At 39.8% G+C, this 27,322-nt stretch overlaps 2 protein-coding genes across 2 annotated transcripts in view; both read left to right on the top strand.

Moving 5' to 3' along the window:
- LOC149195063 (structural maintenance of chromosomes protein 2-like) overlaps positions 1–27,322 on the top strand; it is a 254,764-nt gene that overhangs the window by 43,343 nt on the left and 184,099 nt on the right. The window lies entirely within an intron of this gene.
- Positions 22,829–23,815, top strand: LOC149195064 (uncharacterized). Its single transcript, XM_089408114.1, has 2 exons — positions 22,829–23,046; positions 23,170–23,815. Exons 1-2 carry the CDS (start codon positions 22,919–22,921, stop codon positions 23,660–23,662), a joined length of 621 nt encoding a protein of 206 aa, XP_089264240.1. The 5' UTR covers positions 22,829–22,918; the 3' UTR covers positions 23,663–23,815.

The raw sequence follows: 27,322 nt of genomic DNA on the forward strand, positions 1-27,322 counted from the left end.
TAACTTCCTTGGATCCTATCTCCTAAAAAGAGAAAAGATCTAAAATTCGGACCCAAGGTTCATTGAGATTTTGGCTCAAACGGGTTTTAATTTCAACATCTGACATGTCTTAGAAAAAAAGTTATAGCCAAAATGCCACGATGATCTGTTTGGAGCAGCGAAACCCTAGAATCCAAAGCTTTGATATCAAATGTTATGTAACCAACTCACAAAATAGAAGAAAATATAGACCAATGACTTCAGAATCAATCTCTTTGAGGGGGCAAGCTCCTTTACATTACACAAATGAAAAATTCTTGGATGATACAAATGAGAAAACCTCCTTTCTATATATAGGAGTTTAAGGGGTCACAATATAATCAAAGTTGACATAACAATAATAATATAAGGGCACAACAATAACAATAGTGGGCTTCTATGGGGCACAATAATAACAATATGGGGACAATAGGGGCACAATAATAACAATAAGGGCTACAATGACAATAGTAATGGGGGAATCACTAGTATTATAGGGACCTAACAATTTTGCACCCTAGTTGTGTTCATAAATCTGCATAATCATAAAACCCTTATGTCTGTTGCATCGATTTTCCCACATTGGGTTTTTCTGGGGAGGTTAGTTCAAAAATAAGTGTTCCTTGTGTGGTTGTCTCATTTATTTTTCAGTACTTGATCTGTATATTGGGGTAGGCTGCAGTGTATTTGCATTAATATTTTCTGAATAATTTTGAAAATAATTTGTTAAAATGATGAACACAAGTAGGTAATGCAAATCGGTTTACTGCAGTAGGATTTCTGATTTGTTAGATTCAGAAACTTTCCAATGGTATCAGAGGGATTGCAGATCAAGGAGGACTGAAGCCATCAACGAAAAGACAGAGGAAAAATCTTTGCGTGAAGACAGTTGTCCCGAGGGACAGCACAGTTTCAGGCCAAGAAACAGAGGATATGTGACGCAGTCACTAAGGAAGGCTCACGCAGAGCCTGCGTCAGCTTGATTGGGTGACGTTGTTGTTGCAGAGGGCAGTGCAATGGTTACTGGGCCAATGCAGAGACTGTTGAGTCTCGGTTTTCCAGTTGCTATGGCTAGGGGTGCAACACAGATTTTATCTGGAGTTGCTGGTGGGGTGTTGATTCTGTTGGTGCAGAACAGTACCTTGTGGGGCAGAAGCAAAGTAGAGGGAATTAGTTCCTCAGAAGATTTCTTGTCAAGAAATCTAGATCTAGTGCTGAGCAACAAGAAAGAGAGATCAAAGGGGTGGTTTGACAATGGTTGGCCCCGTGAAGGAAATCAAAATTCAGAGGGAGCTTGTTCCTTAGAGGATTTCTAGCACCAAAGAAATCCAGATCCATGTTTTGCTGGGGCAACAACGAAAGAGGGAGAAGAGAATCAATTCGACATTCATTTGAGCAGAGATGGCCATTAACACACTGAGGGATGAGGATGGGTTGGATGGAGCATCCAACTTCGTCATCTGGAAGGCCAAGATCTTGGTAGTTTTTGATAAACATCGCATCAAGGATTACGCTTTGAAGACGGTTGTTGTTTCGGTTAATGCTGATCCTCTCAAAAATTACGAGGAGGCTCAGGCAAAAGCAAAGTGCATGATCTTCGATGGGGTCAAGGATCATGTGATCCCACATATTGTTGAGAAGGACACAACAAGGGAAATGTGGGAGACCTTGACCACATTGTATGAGGGAACTTTCGTTCAGCGGAAGATGTTGCTTGAGAGATAGCTGAGATTGTTTCAGATGCATAAGGGAGAAGAAATCGATCCCTTCCTTCTCAGGTTGCAAAGGATCCGTGACCAGCTAACTTTCGTAAGGGCTACACCAGATGCAGAATTTATGGTCAGGACTGCACTGAATGCAATCACTGAAGACTGGGAAACCTTTGTCCAAAGCATCTTGGGCAGGGCTTCTCTTCCTAGTTGGGAGGAGATGTGGGTAGCTCTTTGACAGGAAGAGATTAGACGATGGACCAAGGCGGGAAGTAGCAACAAAGGGATCAGAATCAAGGAGGAAGAGGAGGATGCGACTCTCGCATCAGCGAGACAACAAGGGCAACATAAATGAAAGAAGGACATATCTAAAGTCAGATGCTTTGGATGTGGAGAAATGGGTCATTTCGCCACGCAGTGTCCTCAGAAGAAGAAGGGCAAAGAAGAGAAGTCTGACTCAAAGGCTGCTCTAGCACAAGCTGACAGAGAGGACGATGATGATTGTGCCATGAGTGCTCATGCACCTCTAGAAAAGAAGTTGGACGATATAGAATTGTAGTTGGAGCTATAGTGAAGTAAGGGGCAAGATCCTTGAGGTGCCTAAACTCTTGGATCACATACGGCTACAAGATCCCTTAATGACAGTAGCAGAATGACGGGAGTCAGTTGGTGCGAGGGATGATGGAGCAACAGTGGCAGAGCTAGAGCACCAAAGTCTAAAGCAACGTCGTGGAGTGTTGCAGTAGTGTGAAAGGCACAAAGCAGATACAACAGCAGCGCAGTAGCATCAGAGGGTCAACACAAATTAGCAGCAGAGGTAGCTTCAATGTTAAGGGGCATCCAGACTGACCAACATGTCAGCTTTTGGGTGGATTTTCAGTTGCTTACTTCTTAGCAACTGAGTTGCAGTGCAACAGTTAGCAGTGGCAGTGCTATAGGCAGCATGATGCAGCATATTGAGTGGGAGTTGCAGTACATATACAATAGTGAAAGTGGCAACGTCATGGGCAGCAGTACAAATTGCAATAGGTAGTGGATGAAGGGTAGCAGGTCAAGCATCAGTAGCGTAGAGGATTGATGCCGTGGATCAGTGTGATACTTATGCTGTGAAGTATTGCTAGAGCACATTCCTCGCTAAGAGGGACTGTTGATTTTTGGGTAGCATCGGATGTGCTTTAGCTTTGAAATTTTGTGGAGGGGCTAGAACACATGAGATCTCCAAGACCTAGAAATCGTTTGGAGAAATTCCACTCGGAGTGAATGTTATTCAAGTGATTAATTATTTTTAATGGTGCCTATGTTAAAACTTAGGAAATTAAAATAATTAAAGTGAATTAATGTAAATATGGGTGAGAAGCTTCTAAGTGACGAGGATCAAGTAAGTCTAATTTAATCTTAGCCGTTGATTAGAGATTAGATCACGACTATTGATTTCTCAACAGGAAAAGTATAAAGGAAGGGTTGGGGTCAGTTGAGAACACGCATAGGGAGAGCAACACTTGAGCTAGATTTGGGGCGTGGTTTGCTGAGAATTTCAGAGTGAGCTTCTAGTGCAGAGAGGGGTAGTTCGGCAGTGGGACTTTTGCCCAAGGCTGAGAATACATAACAGAGAGGTAGTACAACACTAGGGAGAGATAGCGCAGCTCCAGGAGGGTGACGTAGAGGCTGGAGGGCTAACGCAGTCACAGAGGCAACGCTGGGGTTTCTGTGGGACAGATTGGGCATCAATTCAGCAGATCGATTTTTGAGCCGGGTAGGCTCATTGGGAGGGTGACATAGCTCATAGAGGAGGTGACACAGTCCCAGTGCAGACCTGGGAGCAGTCATCGTTGCACAACGTTGGGGACAACGCAGTCAACTGTGGGGTTTGTTCATCCAATTGCTGGATCTGCCAAAATATCTATCTCGGATAGAGGTACTTCTGCCGGGTTTATTCTCTGTTGGGTGAGCCAGATTTGGCACCCTAGCTGTGTTCAAAAATCTGCATAATAATAAAACCTTCATATCTGCTGCAATGATTTTCCCACATTGGGTTTTTACGGGGATGTTTAGTCCAAAAATAAGTGTGTCGTTTGTGTGGTTGTCTCATTTATTTTTCAATACTTGATCTATATATTGGTGTAGGTTGCAGTGTATTTGCACTAATATTTTCTGAATAATTCTGAAAATAACTTGTTAAAATGAAGAACACAAGTAGGTAATGCAAATCAGTTTACTGCAGTAGGATTTCTGATTTGTTAGATTCATAAATTTTCACATCTGGAAGACCCTGGAGGTGTATTTGATTATGTACATATGAAAGTATATTATTGATTGGGATTGTGTTTGTACAGGTGAATCTCTCGAAGGTCTTGATAGCATGTTGGTTACCAATCAGTTTGATTGGGAGAGATTGGTTATCCTTGATCTGCATAGGGTGAGTGGTTCACCTTCCCCTATAGTTGAAGATATATGCATAGGATGAGTGGTTCACATTCCCTTGTGATACCCTATGATGATATATGAGAGCATAGGGTGAGTGGTTCACCTTCCCCTATAACTGAAGATATATGCATAGGATGAGTCGTTTACCTTCTCCTATGGCATATGAGGAGGATGGGTGGTTCACCTTCGCCTATGGCATATGAGTAGGATGAATGGTTCACCTTCTCCTGTAGATGCCCCAACATACGTCCTACCCATGTAGTCCGGGACTCATGGGAAGTACCTCTCATCTGACCAATGAGTTAGGAAAAGTGGATAGGGACCATAACACTACAGATGGATGCATCGTGTATTGCCGTACTCCCTATGTCTAGGATGCATGGTGTTCAACAACTTGATCTGGGATCAAGTCCGATTGGGGTTCTACCCTTGGTTATGTGGACTGACTTTTGTCAGTGGAGAGTGGCAAGGTCTTGTGACTCACTCTCGATCAATTCTTCTTCATTATCTATATTAGTGTTCAACAGAGTTGAGACGAGATGCAGAGATGGTACATGATGACAGGATGGCATGATGATCGATGGTCAGATATTGACATTTGGAATTCTCCCTAGTTGAGAGGGAGTGTTAAAATTGGCAACTTGGGCCAAATTCCACTTTGGATCGCTCATTTGATGGAGATAATTATTGCATTGAAATTCTTTTTTTCGAGAGGACCATAATCGACCTAAAGATCACTAATTTTGGACAAAGAAAAATATGTTTTTGAGGTCAACCCCACACGTGTAAATTGTCAAGGTCAACCACATCATCAAGTAGGCTCATGAAGCCCAAGCGACATGTGTTTTGACCCTCAACGACCTATATAAATAAGGATGACCTCAAATCTCATTTGGCACCTCATCAACTCACACATCCTTCTCTCTCCTCATCTAATTGGTTCGTACAACTATTGGGCAATTGATTTTTCTCACACGTGTGGCAGAAGGGAGGACAAAAATTATAGGGATGAAAATCTGAAGTTTTTCTATAGTTTGACTAGGGTTTGACCAACGTTGAATTTGAATTTCTGGGTAGCTTTTGAATTCGATTTTCTGAGAGAATCTTTGTCTTAGCACGCCTCATTTATTGGGACAAGAGCCGAGGTGATCTAGGCACTTTGACATTTGTTGACTGCAGGCTTGTTTCACTGTAGGGTTGACTTTAGGTTGACCGAATTTGAATGCAGATTTGTTCACCGTTTTGGGATGACTTTGACCAAAAATAGAGGCTGAGTTCCTCTCTCCTTTGACCGAGCTGTTTTGGGGAATTTTGACATGACTTTGATTGTTGTTGACTTTTTGGTTAGGGCTGATTTCACTGTTGTTAACTGAGGGCAGAATTGCAGATTTGACAGGGCTGTTTTGGAGAGTGATTGGGCAAGTCAATTTTGACTTTGAATTTGTATTATTTACTCTCTCTCTGCTGAACATTTGATATAATAATAAGAAGAATTGATGAAAGGGTTTTCCACATCTTGGTGTTTTCTCTTGGCATTCGCCAAATGCTGGTGTTCTCTTGTCTTGACTTGTCTTCTGCATTTATTGTTTATGTTCTATCTATAGTTACTGTGAATGTGATTCATGGTTTATGTGATTGCTATTGGAAAATTATTTGGAAATTGTCATTAGGGTGCTAAATTATATTGAAGTAATTGTTGCAAGCATCGAACATACTATTGTTATCTAAACTTAACAAAAGGACAATCTAATCCCATACATATCCAATATAGATTCTGCTCAAGAAATGTATGAAGCCCTTTCCAAGTTATTTACCATCAAGAACATTGGTCAGATAGCTAGCCTCAAGAATGAACTAAGGACAATAAAGATGACAAAATATGATATTGTGTCATCATATTTTGTAAGGATATCTAGAATAAGAGATGAACTCCAAGTGATTGATGAAGTTGTACCAGAGAAAGAACTTGTGATTGCTGCACTACTAGGTCTACCAAAATCATGGAGCTCATTTGCATAAGGAATTAGCAGTTGGAAAGACACACCTACCTTTGAACAAATGTGGAATGCATGCAGTCAAGAAGAAGCCCACATCTCATTAGTAAATAACAAGGAGGATGAAGAAGACAACATTTCAAATGCCTACACTGCTCAACATAAGAAGAAAGGCGTATTCAAGAAGTTTAAAGGACCTAAGAAGAAATTTGACCTATCCAAGATTGAATGCTACAATTGTCATAAGATGGGTCATTACAAAAGTCATTGTCTTGAAAATCCAAGGAATAAGAAGAGAGAAAGAGAACATGCGAATGTTGCTGATGAAGCTCCACCAAAGAAGAACAAGACAAAAGAATCCGAAGTCAAAGACTTATTTGCTAGAGACTCTTAGGGATACTATCCCTTGCATATCCTACTTTAAGTTTTGCAATGTTTTCTTTTATGTTTTGATTTTCATAGTTCATAGATTCAATATATCTTGTTAGAATATTTTAAGTTGTTTTGATAAGTTGTAGGTATCCCTCAGAAAGACTGGATTAAGAGGGAGCCTTCACCATTTTACCAAAAGATAAGTATATTGTTCTCTATTTTTATCTTTCATGCTTGGTGTCCTCCTCACTTCGAGATTTATTATTATTATATACTCATAACCATTTTATATTTTCCTTGGTAGGAAAACTTGTAGCATACATAAAGGGTATGGAGGAAACTTCAAAGTATAAACTTGAGTCATGAAAGAAGCTCTGTTGCAAAGGAAGCCTTTCAAGAATATTTCTACTACAAGGTTTGTTAAAGAAAAACTAAGGGGTTTTGAATCTTAAAGATTCTTGTTAGGGTGATTAATCATTACATTGAATCTACCCTCGTTATATTATCTCTTGCCATTTGATCATTCCTGTGAAACCCTAACCTTTAGGGTTCTCTGTAAAGCCATAGCCTCTTGATGCGAAGGGTATGTCAAAGTTGATTATGAAACCCTAGCCTTCTTAGGGTTTGTGTAGAACATATAATGAAATCCTATTCTTTTGAAGTTTAGGGTTTTGGTAATGTCGTGATAATACCCCAATTTTTTAGGGTTTGCTGTTAATGTCTAGGTTATATAATGAAACCCTAGATTTTCAGTGTTTGGTGAATTAGGGTTTATGAACAAAACCCTTGAAATAGTTATAGTAAGATCCTAGGGAAGAAACCCTAGGTGTATATTTGTCTGTATGATCGAAACCCTAGTTAGATTAAAATTGTTATATTTCTATCTTCGAGTATTGATGTTTGTGTCTTGGGTTTACCTAGTAGGTATGGATATTGATATGAGACCCTAGATATCAATGAAAACCTAGATATGTATATGCAAGTATGTTATCTTGATAGTTGATGAAATATAGGGTATATATAACAAATATGTAGTAGAGATTGATATTCTAGGTTGTGATAATGAAACTCTAGTAGTATGTTGTTTTTCGGTCATTAATATGATTTAGTTTTGATGATAGATTCTAGGGTTTGCAACAAACCCTAGTAGAATTTGACATGTATATCTAAGAGCATATTGTTGAGACCTTAGATGTATAGTGCTATTATTGGATTGATATCTTGATTAAGTTGCTTTAAGTCTTAATGATGGAGTATAGGATTTGTGACAAAACCTTAGCAAGTTGTTGAAATCTAGAATATAAAAGATGTGACCATTGTTAATTATGAACCTAACTAAGTTTAGGTATTTGATGTCTAAGGCTTGAATGTTTTGATGCTTACATTGCAATGAAATGATTTCAATTGACTTCATGCTTCTATCTATTTGTATTTGGTTGTACTTGCTATTAAAATTTTGCATGTACATAATCTTCAAGATGTTGAAGATGTTCGTAATTAAAGATGATAATAATGATGAGCATGACGAAGGAAGCTATAAGAATGATGATGATCAAGATGACCTTGATGACATGAGAAAGAATGAAGTATATCCGATGGTTGTGTTCTCCCTAAGTTGAGAGGGAGCTTGGATACGATACATCTCCCCAGTTAAGAGGGAAGGCATATTATGACAGTCATAAGTAAATACCTTGAAGAAAGAATGAAACCAAAGAATGAATGAAAGTACTACAGATGGATTTGCAAACAAAAGATTTGAGAAGTACTGAGGCTGTATTTGGTGCTAATGAAGAAGTGAAAGAAGAAGAAAGCTTTCGACAAGTTATATTTGGATAACTTGATGATTGAGGACCTCGAAGGTTTTTGTTTACTTGTATATATACATGAAGGTTTATTACTAATTGGGGTTGTGATTGTGCATGATCTCTCCGTAAAAATATTGAACATTTGAAGCATGCCTAGAGTAGTGGATATATATTTGATTTAGTTGATAAGGAGAGATGAAGCATCGTGTGGCAACATGTTAAATTGAGATTAACATGTTCTTAGCATAGGATAGTGACATCAATTTTTATATAGCCCAATTATTAATCCATAGTAATCACATCAATTATAAGCGTGATGATTGTAACTGAGAAAAGAACATAGAAAAATAATTCAGAGGATAAGCCAAGACAAGAGGACACACTAATATGGCTCAAGCCAGGGAAAAACCCTTGATCAAATCTTCTTATTGTTATAATCAAATGTCCAACAGAGAGAGAGGGAGGGAGAGAGAGAGAGTAGAATAAAGAGTCAAGATTGACTTGCCAATACCACTGTCCAAATTCAAAGGAGATAACCTAGACAAGTCTGCACTTCATTCGTCAATCCTAACCAGAGATCAAAAATGTCAAATTAGCTACAAAATTAACGTCAAAAATGAATCGGAACCTATATCAATGAGTGCAACCTTCTGAATAGAAGATAAAACTCCCAACTCAGTTGGAATCAAGGCATTATTACAGTTTGGGTTAAGGCATACATCAACCCTAACTCATAGCAGCAAACACATGAGAAATACTTCACTTCTTCTTGTTGTAGGTGCGGTTATGAGGTTATGTTCTACTTTTCATCTCTGGAACAGGCTGCAGCTAGCATGAAGTAGGCTCCTATGCGACCTATCAAGGAGAGGGTTTTACACCACACAAAAACCCTCCTAATGTTTGCGGTGGTCCTCCAAGATGACTCGGATCAGTGTCATGAGTTAAGAAAGCCCAAAACAGAACTTAACTAAGCCCAAACATTCCGATTTGCTGACTCGGCTTCCAACTTGTGGAACCCATCTCATCATGCAGCCCAAACAAGACCAAACAGTCCCCTCCTCCTTCGCTGAAGCTACCTTTTTGCCTGTGGCCATTTCAGAGAGAGATGTGTGTGTGAAATGATGGAGACGACACCTCAATATATACAATTCATTGGGGTTGAAGGGATGTGATGGTTGGGCTTGGTGAGCCGACATATAGAGGAGGCCGCCCTTGAAAATTGCTTATGAGAAATAAAAAATCAAAATCACACTTCCGCTTATCCAAATGAGACGATCTTTATATGAGTTTTGGTCCTCTTGAAAAGACGAATTCAATGTAATGATTATCTCCATCAATTGAGTTGTTCAAAGTGAAATTTGGCCCTGGTTGCCAATTTTAACACTCCCTCTCAACTAGGGAGAATTCCACCTTTCAATCCATCATCGATCAACATGCCATCCTGTGGTCACAAACTATCCGTGTATCTCATCTACTCTGCTCTGCTGAATAATGATATGAATAATAAAGAAGAATCGATCGAGAGTGAGTCACAAGACCTTGTCACTCTCTGTTGAAGTTTCTAAGTCTACTAGTTAGAAACCCTCCATGCACTTTATCTGATTTATTCCTACCTACTTGTTCTGTCACTTAACAAGTTATTTATAGTGTAAATACTGAAAATAAACACTAGTGCATGCTCAACATATTACAGATCAACAACTGAAGGAAACAGAAACAATCACACTAAATGACACCGTTATTTTTGGACCAATGTCCCTGGAAAAACTCAATGTGGAAAACCGACGCAACTATTTGAGGGTTTTCTTATTAAGCAATATCAGAGTACAATCTGGGTGCCAAATCTGGCCTACCCAACAGAGAATTTCCTTGGTAGTAATACCTCTCAGTTTGAGACAAATTTCCTAGCTGAAACCCCGGATAATCCTTCCGGCAGCTCCTCAGCTCCAATTTGCCCCAGAAACCCCACCGTATGCCTTTCTAGATTGCGTTAACCAATCTTTGTCCAGCGCTGGCCGTGCGTCACCCCGAATGGGTCTGCGTCAGCCTTAGGAGGCCCTGCATCAGCGTTCTGGCCCTCTGCATCAGCAACGCTGGCCTCTTTGAAGCTTTGCGCAACTCATGTCTACTTCTGCGTGGCCCTGCGTGAGCCCTGGTTGCTATTGCGTCACTCTCTCTGGCTCTTGCGCTGCTCTCCCGACACTATCTTTGCCTCTCTGTCTCTCTGTACTCAATGCCCCTTAGCTACAACTCCGATCACTGATTCTATCTCTCTTAGCAAACCCCGCTCTAGAGAATAGAATGACTGATAACTTTGGTGTACTCTCCAAGTGACCCTCAAGCCTCCTCTTATACTTTTCTTGTTGACATATGAACGACCGAGATTAAGTCCCTAATCAATGGCTAAGATTAGATCTGGCTTGATCCATGTTTTTTGGACCATTCTAACACAGTTTCATATTAATTCACATTAATATTTTAATTTCCCTAAGTTTAGACTTAGGTTCTTCATTAAAAATATTAATTATTTTAATATCTCATGAACTGTTTAGAATTTGCCCAAACCCTTTTTGGGTATTGGAGATCTCATGTGCCCCAACCCCTCCACCAAATTTCGTGGCTAGAGCACATCCGATGCTACCTCAAATCAACACTCTCCACTAACAAAAGTTAGTCCACATAACCAAAGAGTAAACTCCAATCAGACTTGATGCCAAGTGATCAAGTTGAAGAAGACCATGCATCCTAGACATTGGGAGTACGACAGTACAAGATGCGTTCATCAGCAGTGCTATGGTCCCAAACCACTCTTCCCCACTCATTGGCCAGATGAGAGGTACTTCCCATGTGTCCCAAACTTCATGGGTAGAATGATGCAAGAACATCAACAGGGAAAGAATATATCACATCATGGTCACAACCACTCATAGGGAAAGGGGAAACCACATCCTACAAAAATATGTCATAATCACACGTAGGGAAAGGATGAATCACATCCTACAAACACATGTCATAATCATATGTAGGGAAAGGACGAACCACATCTTACAAACACATGTCATAATCACATGTAGGGAAAGGACGAACCACATCCTACAAAGTTACAAACACATGTCATAATCACATGTAGGGAAATGACGAACCACCTCCTACAGTCACATATCACGATCATCGTAGGGAAAGGATAAACTACTTCCTACATGCATGCAAATCACCGAGATTAGGTAAAGGATGAACCACGTCCTACACGCATGCAAACCAACAATAGTAGGAAGGATCCTACACGTGGGGAAAGGATGAACCACATCCCACCGACATGTCAACCATAGATCGTAGGGAATAAGCATCCTACATGTGGGGAAAGGATGAACCACGTCCCACCGACATGTCAACAAATGTCTATATGGATCTCTCATTGGGGTATCCGCAGGAGAAGATGAACCACTCATCCTCCTCATATGCCATAGGAGAAGGTGAACCACTCATCTTATGCATGTCATCAACAATAGGGGAAGGTGAACCACTCACCCTACACACATGTGTCTGCAATTGTAGGGGAAGGTGAACCACTCACTCTGTGGTCGCTCATAGCTCAATAAGTACCCCAAGCCCCGAGGAGCTCCCAGAGCTCAATCTTCAGTCAAGAATCCCTTCATATAGGGAATAGTGCCAAGCTGCTTTCTGAATGACTGCTTTTGTACCTTTGATTGACTCGGTCAAGGATATACCTGAAGTAGGAATCTCAGTTTCTTTTCTTGGATGCATAGGCATTAAGTCAAGCCTGTGAAATATACTAATGCCATGAGATTGAGGGGGGTCTCGGCTCCTTTTGTAACTTCATTATGAGGCACCCAACAAGGCCTTAGAAGGGCTTTAAATCAATTTGAATTCTTTATCAGAAGGGCTACTCCTATGAGATCATAAGTTCGGTCACTCACAGATGTATACGGTGCTTGGATCCCATGGGTGGTACAAAATTCAGATTGCTTGAAAAACTCCTTAAATGATGGGACCCTTTCATGACTTTGTCAAGAGTTTGATTATCCATTCTAGTACATCGAATTCTGAGGTAGATTAGTGGATTTGGTAGTCTTATACCTCATATTATGTGCCTAGAACCGCGCTCTTCTAATCATGATATTTGAAACAGGGTCGTGTATGATCAAAAGGGATTTCACTCTTTATCCACAGAACTATGGTCTGGTCACTTTGATTAGGTTTGCAGAAGCACTTAGAACTGTAAGCACTTGACTTTTCTTTGAAACACAACATTTCTACAGATTGCTTTCCCTCTTTCTTGGACTTGTCCTCAGCCTAGCTCTAATACCATGTTAAATTCAGATTAACATGTTCTTAGCTTAGGACAATCGCTTCAATTTTTATATAGCCCAATTATTAATCCATAGCACTCACATCAATTATAATCATGATGACTGTAACTGAGAAAAGAACGTACAAAAATAATGCAGAGGATAAGACAAGACAAGAGGACACATGAATATGGATCAAGCCAGGGAAAAACCCCATGATGGGGAAAACCCTTGATCAAATCTTCTTATTATTATAATCAAATGTCCAGCAGAGAGAGAGAGAGTACAATAAAGAGTCAAGATTGACTTGCCAATACCACTGTCCAAATTCAAAGGAGATAACCTAGACAAGTCTGCACTTCATTCTTCAGTCCTAACCAGAGATCAACAATGGTGAAAGTAGCTGCAAAATTAATGTCTAAAAGGAACCTGAACAGAGGATAAAACTCCTAACTCAGTTGGAATCAAGGCATTATTACAGTTCGGGTTAGGGAATACATCAGCCGTAACTCATAGCAAAACACATGAGAAATACTTCACTTCTTGCTGTAGGTGCGGTTATGAGGTTATGTTCTACCTTTCATCTCTGGAACAGCCTGCGGCTAACATGAAGTAGGCTCCTATGCGGCCTATCAAGAAGAGGGTTTGACACCGCACAAAAACCCTCCTAATGTCTGCAGTGATCCTCCAAGATGAATCAGATCAGTGTCATGAGATAAGAAAGCCCAGAACAGAACTTAACTAAGCCCAAACATTCTGATTTGCTGACTCAGCCTCTAACCTGTGGAACCCATCTCATCATGCAGCCTAAACAATCCCCTCCTTCACTGAAGCTACCTTTCTGCCTGCAGCCATTTCAGAGAGAGACATGTGTGTGAAATGATGGAGACGACACCTCAATATAGACAATTTGTTGGGGTTGAAGGGATGTGACGGTTGGGCTTGGTGAGCTGACATATAGAGGAAGTCGACCTTGAAAATTGCTTATGAGAAATTCAAAATTCAAAATCACACTTCCGCTTATCCAAATGAGACGATCTTTATATCGATTTTGGTCCTCTTGAAAAGAGGAATTCAATGGAATGACTATCTCCATCGACAGAGCTATCCAAAGTGGAATTTGGCCCTAGTTTCCAATTTTAACACAACAAGATGCTGAGGAGGACATCTGGCCGACCTATGTGTTGATGTCTAGATCTCGAAGTAGGGAGGATGGCGTTGGTCATGGAGCTCTGACCTTGGATGCGCACCTAGATCCCTGGGTTGGTGTTAGAGCTTAAAATATTGATGGTACCTAGAGTGGCTAAAGCTTGAGTGCACCTTAATCCCACCCGATTATAGTACCTTGGTCAGTTATCTAATCTGTAGCACTGCGTGTGTTGTGACTCTTCATATAGCATATAATTTTGAGATCTTTCATGTACCTTTGTATATATGTAATAATGAATACCTCCCTAGTTAAGAGGGAGTGTTGAAAAATGTAACTAGTGTCGTTCTTCATAATTGTATTTGAGTCATGATGTAATGTATTTGCCAAAAGAAAGAAAAATGAATTTTATTAGAGAATAAATTGACTTATTAAATCATGGGTTTCATGCTTGGGTCAATGTTTTTAGGTCAAAGCCTCCATTGTAGGCTTCTAGGGTTTATGTCAAGTGTCCTTTGTCATGCCATACTATAACAAACCTTTCTTGGGCATTATCAATCAAGAAACAAATCTATTTTTATGTAAAATAGGTCATTTAGGCCTCCACCAATTTGGCCTCAACCTGGACAAGTTGACCTAATTAGGGAGGTAAAATCCACTATAAAAGGGCAACAACTTGACTCATTTGGAGCACAACATCAACACGTTCGACTTACAGTAGCTAGAGGGAGAAAAAGGGTGCAAAGTTCAAGGAAGTGGAAGAAAACCCTACCAAAGGAGAAGGAAGTCTTTGTCAAGCCAAAAGAAGTCAAATTCTCTCTCTCTACTCTCACACTTGTGTGAAATTATGAAGCTGCTGGGGAGGTCAAAGTTGCTGGGCTGCAGTAGGGCCGAAATTCTGGATTGTTGCTAGGCTGAAGTTGCTGGACAAGAAAAAACTATTGATGTTTACTGAATCATCTTGGAAGGATGACTTGGTGGAGGAGGAAGGTCTTTTGGTCAGGTCTAAGGTTTTGTTCTATCTCAATTTGATTAGTGTAAGAGTTTGACTGGGTTTCCCCTAGAAAGGGGTTTTAACCTTGGCTGTGTGCCTACATTTGGTGTCGTTGATCTTCATGTTTTATTTTGATGATTTCTTGATGGGAAGAAGATAAAATAAGAACATAAACAAAGTTAATAAAGAATACAAGAAAATCACAAGTAATTATCAACGTAAGAAAATCTTTTTGGCTTTCCTAAATTCTAACATGAGTAGCCAGTTTGGTAGTGTGAGTGGCAGAGGATCATTTAAGTGAGCAAGAGTCGAGTCTATCACTTAGAGGTGGAGCGAGTGGACCTAGAGAAGTGTTGGAGGTAGAACGACTTGTAGGGAAGGGTTCCCAATGGCTATACGGATTTTCCAGAGCAACAATGTGCATTTCCAGTTAGGTAGTGCGAATAGCTAGGAGGAGTGAAAATTGCCTGGGAGAGGCTAGATCTAGCTTCAGAGGGAGACATTGAGTCTCTAGTATATTTTTTTAGTGAAGATTAGTTTTTGCCGAAGCTTTGCCAGAAAGGAAAGCAATTGTAATATTTCTCAAATTGCTTAAGATAATAATAAAACCCTCATCTACTGTACTGGTTTTCCTTTTGGGTTTTTTCTAGGGACATTTGTCCAAAGACAACCTTGTCAAAATTGTTGTGTGTGATCAATATTTTCTCAGTTCTAGTATTTTTATTTTCCGTAGGGTAGTTTATTTTCGAAGAATTGCAGTAGTGAATTTATCAATATTTGCCATAAAGTAATTTACAGAAGACAAATAAATTGCATAATTTAGGAGACAAATATCCAATTACTGCAGTTTGTGGAAATTTCACAAGATCATGATAAGGATCTTGATGAAAAGGGTTCCTTAGAAAGTAGAGTTCAAGATAGCCCCATCTTTTTCAAGGACGTTATTCGTGACAATGTATATATTAAGCACCTTGAAAATGATGATCCCATTAATCCCTTGGATGATGATATTGGTGATTACTTGCATATTGAAGAAGGGAAATGGGAGATAATTGGCCATCATTTTGATAAGGACCCTATCTATGACACCAATGATGATAGTAATAGAGACCTTGCCTTGCCTTATTTTCCCTATGATCCTGGAGGTATGTTTAAGTCATCCTCGGACCCTCCCATCATTCCTCGTTGCACAACCATTGAAGATGATGAACCTAGGTTACTTCCCGCTATTGAATGTGATCATTGTAAAGAGCAACCTAATTTTTGTGATCCTCCATGCTAGCCATCTCCTCATCCCTCCCATCATGTCCTTAAGAACACCATGGAACGTTGCATCACTAAGAAGACTTTTGAGAAGGAATGCTTGAGTTTGGTTTTTCACTTCTCTATATTCAAACTTGATGGAATGACCAAATGGTGTAGGCATGATTCTCCTTTTTCCTTTGCATCCATGACTCCTTTTCACAAAGAGTGGTCCTCTTATTTTCCCACCTCCACACTTATGACTTGGTATATGTGCCTTGCATGGATGATTGTGATGTTTTCTTATCCTATTTTGTTACTAATTATAAGGAAAAAGGATATTATATTGCCTGTTAATATGCTAGTTACATTGGTTGTATGACTACACCTAGCACTTCCATAATATAGCATGCATGGTAGCGTAGGTGCATTGCATATTATGTTTGTATTGCTAACAACATCATATCATGTTTTCATCCTACATTAGACTTGCATCTTAGTATACATTTACTTTTTAGATTGATTTATTATTTTAATGAAAAACATAGGTGATAAAGTACACCTAGTGCACACACTTCCAATAGTTGTTTGTGGTGTGCAGGACAAATGTCTACGTCCTAGGAGATTGTTGGAGTTCTCGTGACCTCCTCATTCAATTACATGGATCATGTGCTCTACAAAGAGATCATGTTCCAGTTGAAGCCAAATGTTACCCACCAAAAGTGGGGACCCCTAGGAGAGCTTCTTTCCTAGTCATATTCTTCAGATGACAGCCAACAACCCCTTAGAGCCACCCATAGCCAATATGATGTGCCACTTTATCTCTGCTCCCTGCATTAGTTATATGTTTCCTCGCCCATTTGCTGAGAGAATATGTTAGAAGGTGGGCAATCCAACCGAAAAAGTTTGTTTTTCATTATGCAATCGGGTGCTTATGCTTGTTTTTCATTGGGAATTTTGTGCATGGATTATTGGGTAACTCGGAAAAGGAAGGGCTTTGACCATGGTTTTGTTCCCTCAATTTAAATGGGGAGTTAATCCTCAATCCTAGCCCTGTGGGACCTCCCCTATTGGCCCATGGCTTTAGCAAGGGCACTACTTGGGAAACCTCGATTTTGGTAGCATGGTCCTGCTTTTCCATTCCACATTTTTCTCTCCCCTCTACACATTACGAGCCCTATTTCATCATTTTCCTTGGTCCCCAAGGCACTAGCACAACCCCCTCCCCTTTCTCCACATATTTGGTTTGGGCGTGGAAATGTTGCCTTAGAGGTTGATGCATCTACAAAAAGGTTAAAAGCATATCATGACCACAAGCAAGAAACAAAAGAAAAAGAGTATTATAAAAATGCAAAAAATGGTCGGGACATTAAATATAGGATGTGGGCAAAAGCCAAACATGAGCTCTACCCCTTATCATGGCCATCACCCTAGTTCCTAGGGCCCATGAATGCCCCCACATCATTAAGGAACCCATGCATGTCCCATCCCCTGGTGGGCGATGAACCGCACCACCTTAGGGGGGTAATAAACTGCTTTACATCATTCACAACATGTTCTCATTTCCTGCAGCCCCGAGCAATAATACAAAAGAAAAACCAAGAAAAGGCAAAAGGAAAATAAAGAGGGGTGAAAAAACAAAGGCTAGGGTAGCTCATGTATCCACGATTACTGCCTCCTACATCTATATACCCAATATGTGGACATCCCTCATCATTGCTATCCTTGTACCCATGGCTTCTAGCCTTGATACCCCAGCTTCCCCATCCATTTCACCATCATTCATATGCCACCTATGAATTGAACGATGTACCAGGGACCTTTCTTTCCCCTTAGGGGTTGTAACACGAAATAGGGTTGTTTATTAACCAATCCTGCCTAGAAAGGTAACACAACTTCGAGATTAAAGCCCCAAGTTTGGAAGAGGAGCCCCATAAGAAGTCCCAATATGCCCTTGTTTGACAAGCTTGGTTCACTTAGACGCACTAATGAATTATTATACCTGATGGTGAGGATGCAGCATTGGACATTATATGTGACTTGCTGGTGGTTTCATCATGGGCTGGGCAACTTAACTGGGGCTTAAGTCCACTAGAGGAGCATATGACACCTTCCGGGTGAAGCGTTGAGAGCCATGGGACTCCTATACTTGCAGAGCATCATTACTTCATTCCATGGGCACCTACAACACCACAACAATTTGCACTTTGCCCCATATTATTCATGAGATGATGCACTTGGACCAACATGCCCCCAATCGGTTTAGCAGTGTACAAGTGGTTTAGCAGCTGATCTGAGGACCAGAGACATGGGATGGATGGCACCATTCTCCGAGCCCTCAACGATAGAGCAGATTCAGGCTATTCTATCACCAGGAGACCCATGAGACACATTTTGTGCCCTAAACACAAAATTGGGGTCCACTTGACGATTTGCATGGAAACCTAGGGGCCAACCCCTAATATATGATTTATGGAGCCCTCTTGAGTCATTTTGGCACAAGGAGAGCTCAACGCATGCCTCAAGAAGGCCCATGCAATGATGATGTCATCATTTCGACCCTCTTGTGGGTTTATCTTTATGGTTTTTCATTGGCTATGTGGTTGGCTTGTAACCATAATTAGTTTTGCCCTCCATTTTCCATCTTAGAGGGGTTTCTAGGCTAAATTAAACTTGATAGATCATGTATAAATAGATGAGAGCTCATTTGAGCTTCTCATTGTTGTTTTTCCATGGTACAGGTATCTAGGTTAGTGTCTTAGAATCTTTGACACTACCAATCCAAATACCACAACAAACTACTTTGCACAACGGATTATAAACAATAGTAAATCAACATGTGCACAATTGTTGAACACCTAATCTTTGGGATTAGGAATCCTATGTAAATATTGTAAATAGAAAAAGAAAAGTTGGAAGATGAAGAAACATTGTGAGATGAAACCCATTAGTCTCCCTCTCCTTGTATATAGTCATATTCTATCTTAATGCAAATGCAACAATCAAATTCATGGAGTTATTCCTGGCCTAACATGCTATCAAAGCCAACCCTCCTTTTTAGCATTTTCTGCTCTGTAACTCCTACTGCCATTATTCTCTGTTCCTAGTGTGAATGTTGTGTTGAGAGTGGGATATGATCGCACGCCCTTTCGGACTAGAGTGGTGTTGCTGATTGGCTGAGTATGCAAATTTTGGGAAACGTATTGACCGAGTGACATGTGCGTGGGTCTGTTGGAAATCCTGAGGCCGAGTTCCCTCTTCTTCCTTTAACTACGACTCCAGAATCACACTTGAGGGACGAAAGTATGTCTGGTATGCCTACGCTGTTGTAGAGGCACCTCTGGGACAACGTGCCAAATCTGATGCATAACTCTTATGACCAGTGGGTGATGTGAAATCTGGGCTGGCATGTTAATTCTGGGTAGCCTCTTATAACCAAGGCAGGGTCAACGTAGCATTCAATTTGGAGCTGAAATCCTGCGACCAGGTGGCTGTTCGAATTTCCTCTGAGTCGAGCTGCTGCGGGAGTCGAGCTGGTGAGTGCTTAGTTTATACCCAACGTTGAATGGTGCGTTGATTTTTTATGTACTTGAACTGTGCATTGGTTGTGGTAAAATAATATTGAATGGTGTGATTTGAAGACTGAGCATATATGGTTGGTGATATCGTATGGTGGCCTGACAATACGTGAGAGTTATTTATAATATGTTATGTGGAGTAATGAACACTATGGTACATATATAATATATATTGACCATACAACATCTCATGCACCCCTTTACTTTATAAAGATCATGTGGTATGTAATAGGGTATGTGAGCATTATGTCATGAAGGTATATTGAGAGCTTGTATTTTAGTTAAAGTTTTTTTGAAGACATCAGTTTTTTGCAAGTATTTTTGGCACAATTCAGATTTATGATCCATTAACTCATCTCCATTGTGGGAGTAGTTCTCTATGGAAAAGAGAACTATCATGAGTGGCCCCGATAGATAAAACATACTCTTGATTTTCAATGAGTTGTGGAAAGGGGTTTGTGAGGAGAAGGAGACAATGCACCTGAAAAACCTACTTAAGACAAGTAACTTTCCATTTGGGGAAACAAGAACAGCAAGGCTTATGCCTTGATTGCAGTGTCAATAAATGAACAGGTGAGTCGACATATTTCTCCATTTTCAAATGCCTTTGAAGCCTTAAAGAAGATGAAAGAATTGTATGACTCACACTTTGAACTTGAAGTTCAATTGATGATCAAGTTGTTCAATCTCGAGTTGAAAAATGATGATCCTCTTGCTTTAGCATCAGAAGTAAGATCCATTATGCATGACATAAAAGCCAATGGTGTTGAAATAGATATTCCTCTCATAACATATGTTAAAGCACTATATCCCACCTATTCACATTATTTTGAGCTATTGAAAGCAGTGTTGTTAAAATCGCGATAAAATCGTGATTTTATCGGAAAATCGCGATTTTTTCCCTTTCCCGCTTAAATTGCGATTTTTATACCAAAAAATTGCGTTTTTTTGAAAAAATCGCGATTTTTATGGAAAAAATTGCAGGTTGTCGGGGCAGCGGGCTTTTAATAGGCAAAAAACGAATTTTTTTATTTCATTATGCTGTCTGCGCGCGGAGGAGGAGAAGAAGAGGTGAGGGAGAGGAGCTGAAGGGTTTCCGTCAAATTTGGGAGCGAATCCAAGTGGTTTTAGGAGAAATCCAAGACAAGATCACCAATTTGTCCATAAAAAAGGTATGTAGATTAATTTTTTTTTGTTTTGCTTCTATAAAAACTTTGTTTTACATTGTTTTTCAAGAATTTTTTGTAATTTTTCATTGATTTGGGATGGGTAATTTGTTATGACTATGAGAACCAATTTTTTATTTTTATTTTCTCATTTTTTTTAAACATTGTTTATTTTTTTTGAATTTTCATTGTTTTTTGGCATTTGGTTGGGTAACTTGGGTTTGGAAATTGGGATTTTGGAAATAATTAACTTGTAATTTTGTAAATGCTAAATTGTAATTTGTATTATGTAATCCTAAATTCCTATTTCCTAATCCTTATTTTTCCATAGGTTTGCAAATTCAAAATTCAAAAACAAACATGCCAAGGAAATTGGATCCTTTCTGGGAATATGGTGAACCTAAAACTCCGAATGATAGACAAAACTTGTATTGCAAGTTGTGTGGAAAGGAGATATTCGGGGGGGTGTACAGGTTGAAGTTCCACCTTGCACAAATCCCTGGACATGATGTGGGGCCCTGTCTAAATACAATTGCTGAAATTATCCAAAGAGCCATGAGAGCATTGGGAGAATTAGAGCACACTAGAGAGGCCAAAGAAGAACTCAAAAGGCAACTAAAAAGGTCAGCGGAAGGAAGTGGGCCAAGTGGCACTGGTTCTACTGCAGCGTCAGTCAATCCGGTAGCTGCATCATCATATTTTGTTCCTCGAACCACACCTGGTTCACAACCAACTATTGGTTCAATGCTAAAAAGAACTGAAAAAGAACAAGCTGACAGGTTGATGACAAAATTTCTCCTCTGGAGTGATATTCCTTTCAGCATTATAAGGAATAATCCATTTTTCCAACCTACTGTTGATGCTATTGCCAGTGTTGGCCCGGGGTACAAAATCCCTTCTCTTCATGATTTCAGAGGCCGGTTTCTTCAAGATGAAAAGCGTGACTACACCCAAAGATTGGAGGATTTTAGGGCATCATGGGCACAAACAGGATGCACTGTTATGTCAGATGGTTGGACTGACCAAAAGGGGAGAACCCTTATAAACTTCTTGGTTAGTTGTCCCAAGGGGACTATGTTTATCAAATCTGTTGATGCAACTCATCAAATCAAAGATGCAAGAACTTTATGTGATTTGCTGGATGTGTTTATTTTGGAGGTGGGTGCAGAAAATGTTGTCCAAGTCATAACGGACAATGCTGCAAATTATGTTGCTGCTGGTAGAATGCTTATGGACAGGCATCCTACTTTATTTTGGACACCTTGTGCTGCCCATTGTATTGATTTGATGTTAGAGGACATAGGGAAAATTCCCTTTGTCAAAGAGATTGTTGACTCATAAAAAAGCATCACAAAATTTATTTACAATCACACATCTGTGCTTAGCTTGATGAGAAAATGCACCAACAACAAAGAGTTGGTGCGCCCCGCCATTACACGGTTTGCGACGAGTTTCATATCTCTTCAATCCCTCTTGAATTCTATGTGGGATTTGAAGAGAATGTTTCTTTCAGAGGAGTGGCGTGCTTCGTCATTGAGCCGCAAACCAGAAGGAGAGGCCGTCTGCAGACTAGTTTCATACCAGGAAGACTTCTGGGCGGGAGTGCAGGAGGTGTGCGCTGTTACAGAACCTTTGGTAAAGGTTCTTCGGTTGGTTGATGGTGAGAAGCTCGCAATGGGCTATTTGTATGAAGCCATGGACAGGGCCAAAGAAGCCATTCGGTCCTACTATGATGATAAGGGAGATGATGGGTTTCAGAGACAACTCCTTCTATGGGAAGTCATTGATGAGCGATGGAACAACACACTCCATCGTCCCATTCATGCTGCTGGGCTTTTCCTGAACCCTGCATTTTCTTATGCATGTGGGTTTGATTTTGATGTTGAAGTCGTGGAAGGATTATTAACCTGTGTCCAGAAGATGGTGAGATCTCCAGAAGAACGTATAGAGATCTCTAGACAAATTGAGACATATAAGATGTCAGGTGGCACATTTGGCTTTGAGATGGCTGTCACTGATAGGACGATTAAAATACCAGGTATTTTTTAGTTTGTACTTTGTAACTTTGTTTCAAATTTCATTGTCTCTTCAAATTCCATTTTTTTCTTATGTTTATTTAAAATTTTATTTGTAATTTTGTTGTAGACGCATGGTGGAAGATGTATGGTGTCAGAGTACCCCTTTTGCAAAAGCTTGCCGTACGCATCCTCAGCCAAACATGCAGCTCCTCGGGATGTGAGCGCAATTGGAGTGTATTTGAAAAAATACACAACAAGAAGCGCAATAGGTTAACACTTAAACATTTAAAATATTGCAAATTTCCAAATAAATTTTTGAATTCATTAAAGTTTTAAACAATATTTTTTTTATAATATTAATTATTAATTATTATTTCATGAACTTTGTACAGGTTGGAGTCCCATAGACTTAATGACATGGTCTATGTCTACTACAATCTTCGATTGTGGGTGAGACAACTAGAGAAGACACCTGATACGGAAGCCATCTCATTGGATGGGATTGACACCACTGCTGAATGGAGGGTTGAGACCGAGAGGCCTCTCATGGATCCCACTGATGATTGGTTAGTGCAGGATGAGGGGGAGGAGGAGGGGGAGGAGGAGGAGCAGGAGGAGCAGGAGCAGGAGCAGGAGGAGGAGCAGGTGGAGGAGGAGGAGCAGGAGGAGGAGGTGACACCGCCTACCCGGGCTACCACTACCACCAGTAGAGGACGTGGTCTCCGTCCACCTCAGCCTCCTGTAGCTGCTACTACTAGTTCTTCAGCTTCTAGAGCACGTCAGACTCCACTGCCATTTCCACCAGCACAGGCACCAGCTTCTACATCTAGAGGGAAAGAGAAAGTTGTGCCATTTTCTCGCAAGAGGGGCAGAGGAAATCAATAGGATTAGACTTTCATTTTATTGTATATGACATTATGACATGATGAGATACATTATCATATTTTTTGTTGATATTTTGAGGCTGAGTTGGGACTCAGGACTTACTATTCAGGACATGATTCAATGTTATGTGTGATTTTAGCGCTAGAAATGATATTAAACATCTTATATATTAGTTTTTTTATCATATTTATGTGTCAATGTATTTATTTTATGTTGTAGATGGTTTAGATATTAAAAAAATTGAAAAAAAATGAAAAAAAATGAATATTTTTGTGCCAAATGCTTTTTTCCGCTTTTTTCCCGCTTTTAACGATTTTTTCCGCTTTTTTCCCGGCGCCGATTAAATCCCGCTCGCGCTTTTAACAACATTGATTGAAAGTAAGTGGCAAATTTAAGGAGATTACCTTTGACTCCCTTGAGAAGAAGTTTGCTGAGAGAGAGAAGGCTTTTGGGAAGAAGACAACTCCTTAGTCTTTTGAAGAAGTTGTGTGCCTTGCACAAAAAGAGAAGAATCATGCACAAGATTCTTCTAGAGGAAGAGGTGGCCGAAGAGGAAGAGGAAGGAAGAATTTTAGAGGCAAGGGGGGCAGACATTTCCAAGGAGAAAGGTCCGATCTTCATTGCATACGATGCAATAGAGATGGACATGATGCTTCCACGTGTAAGCTGCCTTGGGATAGAATTGAGCAGGAAATAAATGAAGGAAAAGGTAAAACACCTGACAAAGGAAAAGGTAAAGCACCTGAGTCCGCTCATTATGTTGTGGCACATTGCAACATTGGAGTAACTGAAGACTTATTCAATGCTTCACTTGCTTCATGGAAAGATGCTTGGTTGCTTGATTTAGGAGCAACTTGCCACATGAATTTTAGAAGAGATTTCTTTGAAGAATTCACTGATAATGTTGATGGAGCAGTATACTTTGCAGACAAGTCAAAACTCAAGCCATCAGGCTCAAACTGCCTGGTCTTCCAGACTTTCTTCTACATGATGTTCTATACCTCCTGGAGTTGAGGAGAAAATCGCTGTCTTTGGTCCACATTTGCCAACAAGGACATTCCATTCTTATATTTTATGGCAAGGTTGAGCTCAGAAAAGCATCAGATCACTCACTTGTCATGATTGGGATAGAAGAAGAAAGACGTTTGAAGCTGTAAGGAACCTCTGCTTGTGCTAAAAAAATTTCATACAATTCTCGCCATGATGAATGTACATTTCCATAAAGTCTTTTATGGCATGCTATATTTGAACCCTTGAACTATGACAACTTCCGTTTGTTGAAGAAAAATCGTGTTACTGGTTTGCCTACTATTCCTAGGAGCTTAAGCAATGTGATGCTTGTATCTTCCGAAAGCACAACAAACAGTGTTTTCCCGATTCTCATTCCAGAGCACATAGAAAACTTGAACTCATTCATTTTGATTTATGTGGCCCAATGTTTGTTCCTTTTGCAAATGGTAATAAATATACGATGAATTTTATTGATGACTACACCAAAAAGTGTTGGGTTTATTTATTGAAGAACAAATCTAAAGCTTTTGAAACATTCAAGAACTTTCATGTATGGATTGAAAATGATGCACAATCTCATATTGGATCTATTTGTACTGATATTGGAAAAGAATATGCATCAAATGAATTTGAAAACTATCTTCGCCAAAATGGGATCAAACATCAAACAACCATTCCTTATTATCCCCAACATAACGGAGTAGCTGAAAGAATGGACAAGACTATCTTAAATATGGTACGTTCCATGATGTTTTTCAAAATGTTAAACTGATGTTTTGGGCTAACGCAGTTCTATGCGCTATGTATATATAGAATAGGTGTCCATCTAATGCCATAAAAAACAAGACTCCCTATGAAATGTGGTATGACCACATTCCTTTGGTGAGGCATCTCAGGGTTTTTGGTTCTATCTGTTATGCCTTGATACCCAAGGAACAAAGAAACAAACTTGGTGCAAGGAGTCACAAATGTATCTTCTTGGGGTACTCAAATACCTCCAAAGAATATCGTCTCTATGATGAAGTGAATAAGAAGTTTATAATATCTAAAGATGTGATCTTTCTTGAATCTTCCAAGACTAACAATGTTGTTGAGCGGCAACTTGATCGCTTGGGTAGATTCGGATATACAAAGTCTTTTCAAGAGTTTGATAATGAGATTCCACATCTTGAAGGGGGATCCCTATACTGGATCAATTTGTGGAATCTTCTTCTGAAGCGTTCTCTCCCTCGCTTGAAGCTCCAACCACTGATGATACTTTGAGTGATGTGATTGACAAAATTGGGAGACTAAATCTTGATCAGCGCCAACTCAGTCAATTGAGCAACTTGAGCCATCTCAAAAGGGTCCTCCAAAATCGCTAACAAAGGCACTCGAAAGTGTTTGTCTTAATGAGGTTGGAAAGACAGGAACAAGAAGCTCAACCAGACATAATAGAGGTGATGTAGACGATTATGATTCACCTGTTGATATGGATGTTTCTTATGAGTGTGAACTAAATTTATCTACAGATTTCGAGCCAACTTCCTTCAAAGAAGCCGCTTCTCATGATGAATGGAAAGAAGCGATGCAAAAAGAATATGATGCTTTGATAAAGAATGGCACCTGGAAGCTGGTTGATCCTCCATTGGGAACCAAACTAATAGGCTGCAAGTGGGTTTTCAAAAACAAGTATAAAGTAGATGGCTAACTTGACAAGCATAAAGCCATGCTTGTGGGAAAAGGTTTTGCACAAAAGGAAGGGCTCGACTATGAGGAGAGTTTTGCCCCCACAGTAAAATGGGCTACTATCTGGACACTCTTTGCCTTCACAACTTAGAATGGTTGGAAAGTCCATCAAGTGGATGTAAAAATTGCTTTCTTGAATGGAGATCTGAAAAAAATGTTTTTATGTCCCAACTAGAAGGATTTGTTGTGAAGGTTTAGAAACATAAAGTATGCAAGCTTGTAAAATCCTTATATGGCCTCAAGCAAGCACCGTGAACCTATTACGAGAAGTTAACTGAGCATCTTTTGAAACTCAATTTCAAACATTATGATCTTGACAATGCAACTTTGTTTGTCAAGAATGTTGGCAAAGCAGTTGTATATCTTGTGGTGTATGTGGATGATCTTATGATGATAGGGGACAATGAGAGCTACATTGCATCCATAAAGAAAGAACTGAAGAAAGGTTTTGAAATGACAAATTTGGGCTATGTTCACTATTATCTTAGTATTGAAGTAACTCAACATCCGAAGTTTATATTCCTCTCTCAAAAGAAGTACATTGGAGATATGTTGAACACGTTTGGCATGGCTGAGTGCAGTCCTTTGACTACTCCAATGAAACAGAACTTAAAGCTCACATCCATCGAAAGAAAAGAATTCGAGGATGCAACAAAGTATAGACAACTCGTAGGAAGTCTCAACTACCTGACTACTACCAGACCATACATTTCATTTGTTGTTGGAATCGTCTCCATGTTTATGCAAAAGCATTGTGAGGGTCACCGGTCTGTTGCAAAAAGAGTTCTAAAGTACTTGAAGGGAACTCAAGACTTTGGACTCAAGTATACATAGGTGGATGACTTCAGCTTGTTTGATACTCTAATTCAGATTTCGATGGAGATAAAGAAAATGGAGTATCTACTTCAGGTTATGTTATGA

The sequence above is a fragment of the Pinus tabuliformis genome, chromosome 2_2 (assembly GCF_031772625.1).
Source record: "Pinus tabuliformis cultivar Carrire ecotype Pingquan chromosome 2_2, CPIR1, whole genome shotgun sequence".
In the NCBI taxonomy this organism is placed as follows: Eukaryota; Viridiplantae; Streptophyta; class Pinopsida; order Pinales; family Pinaceae; genus Pinus; species Pinus tabuliformis.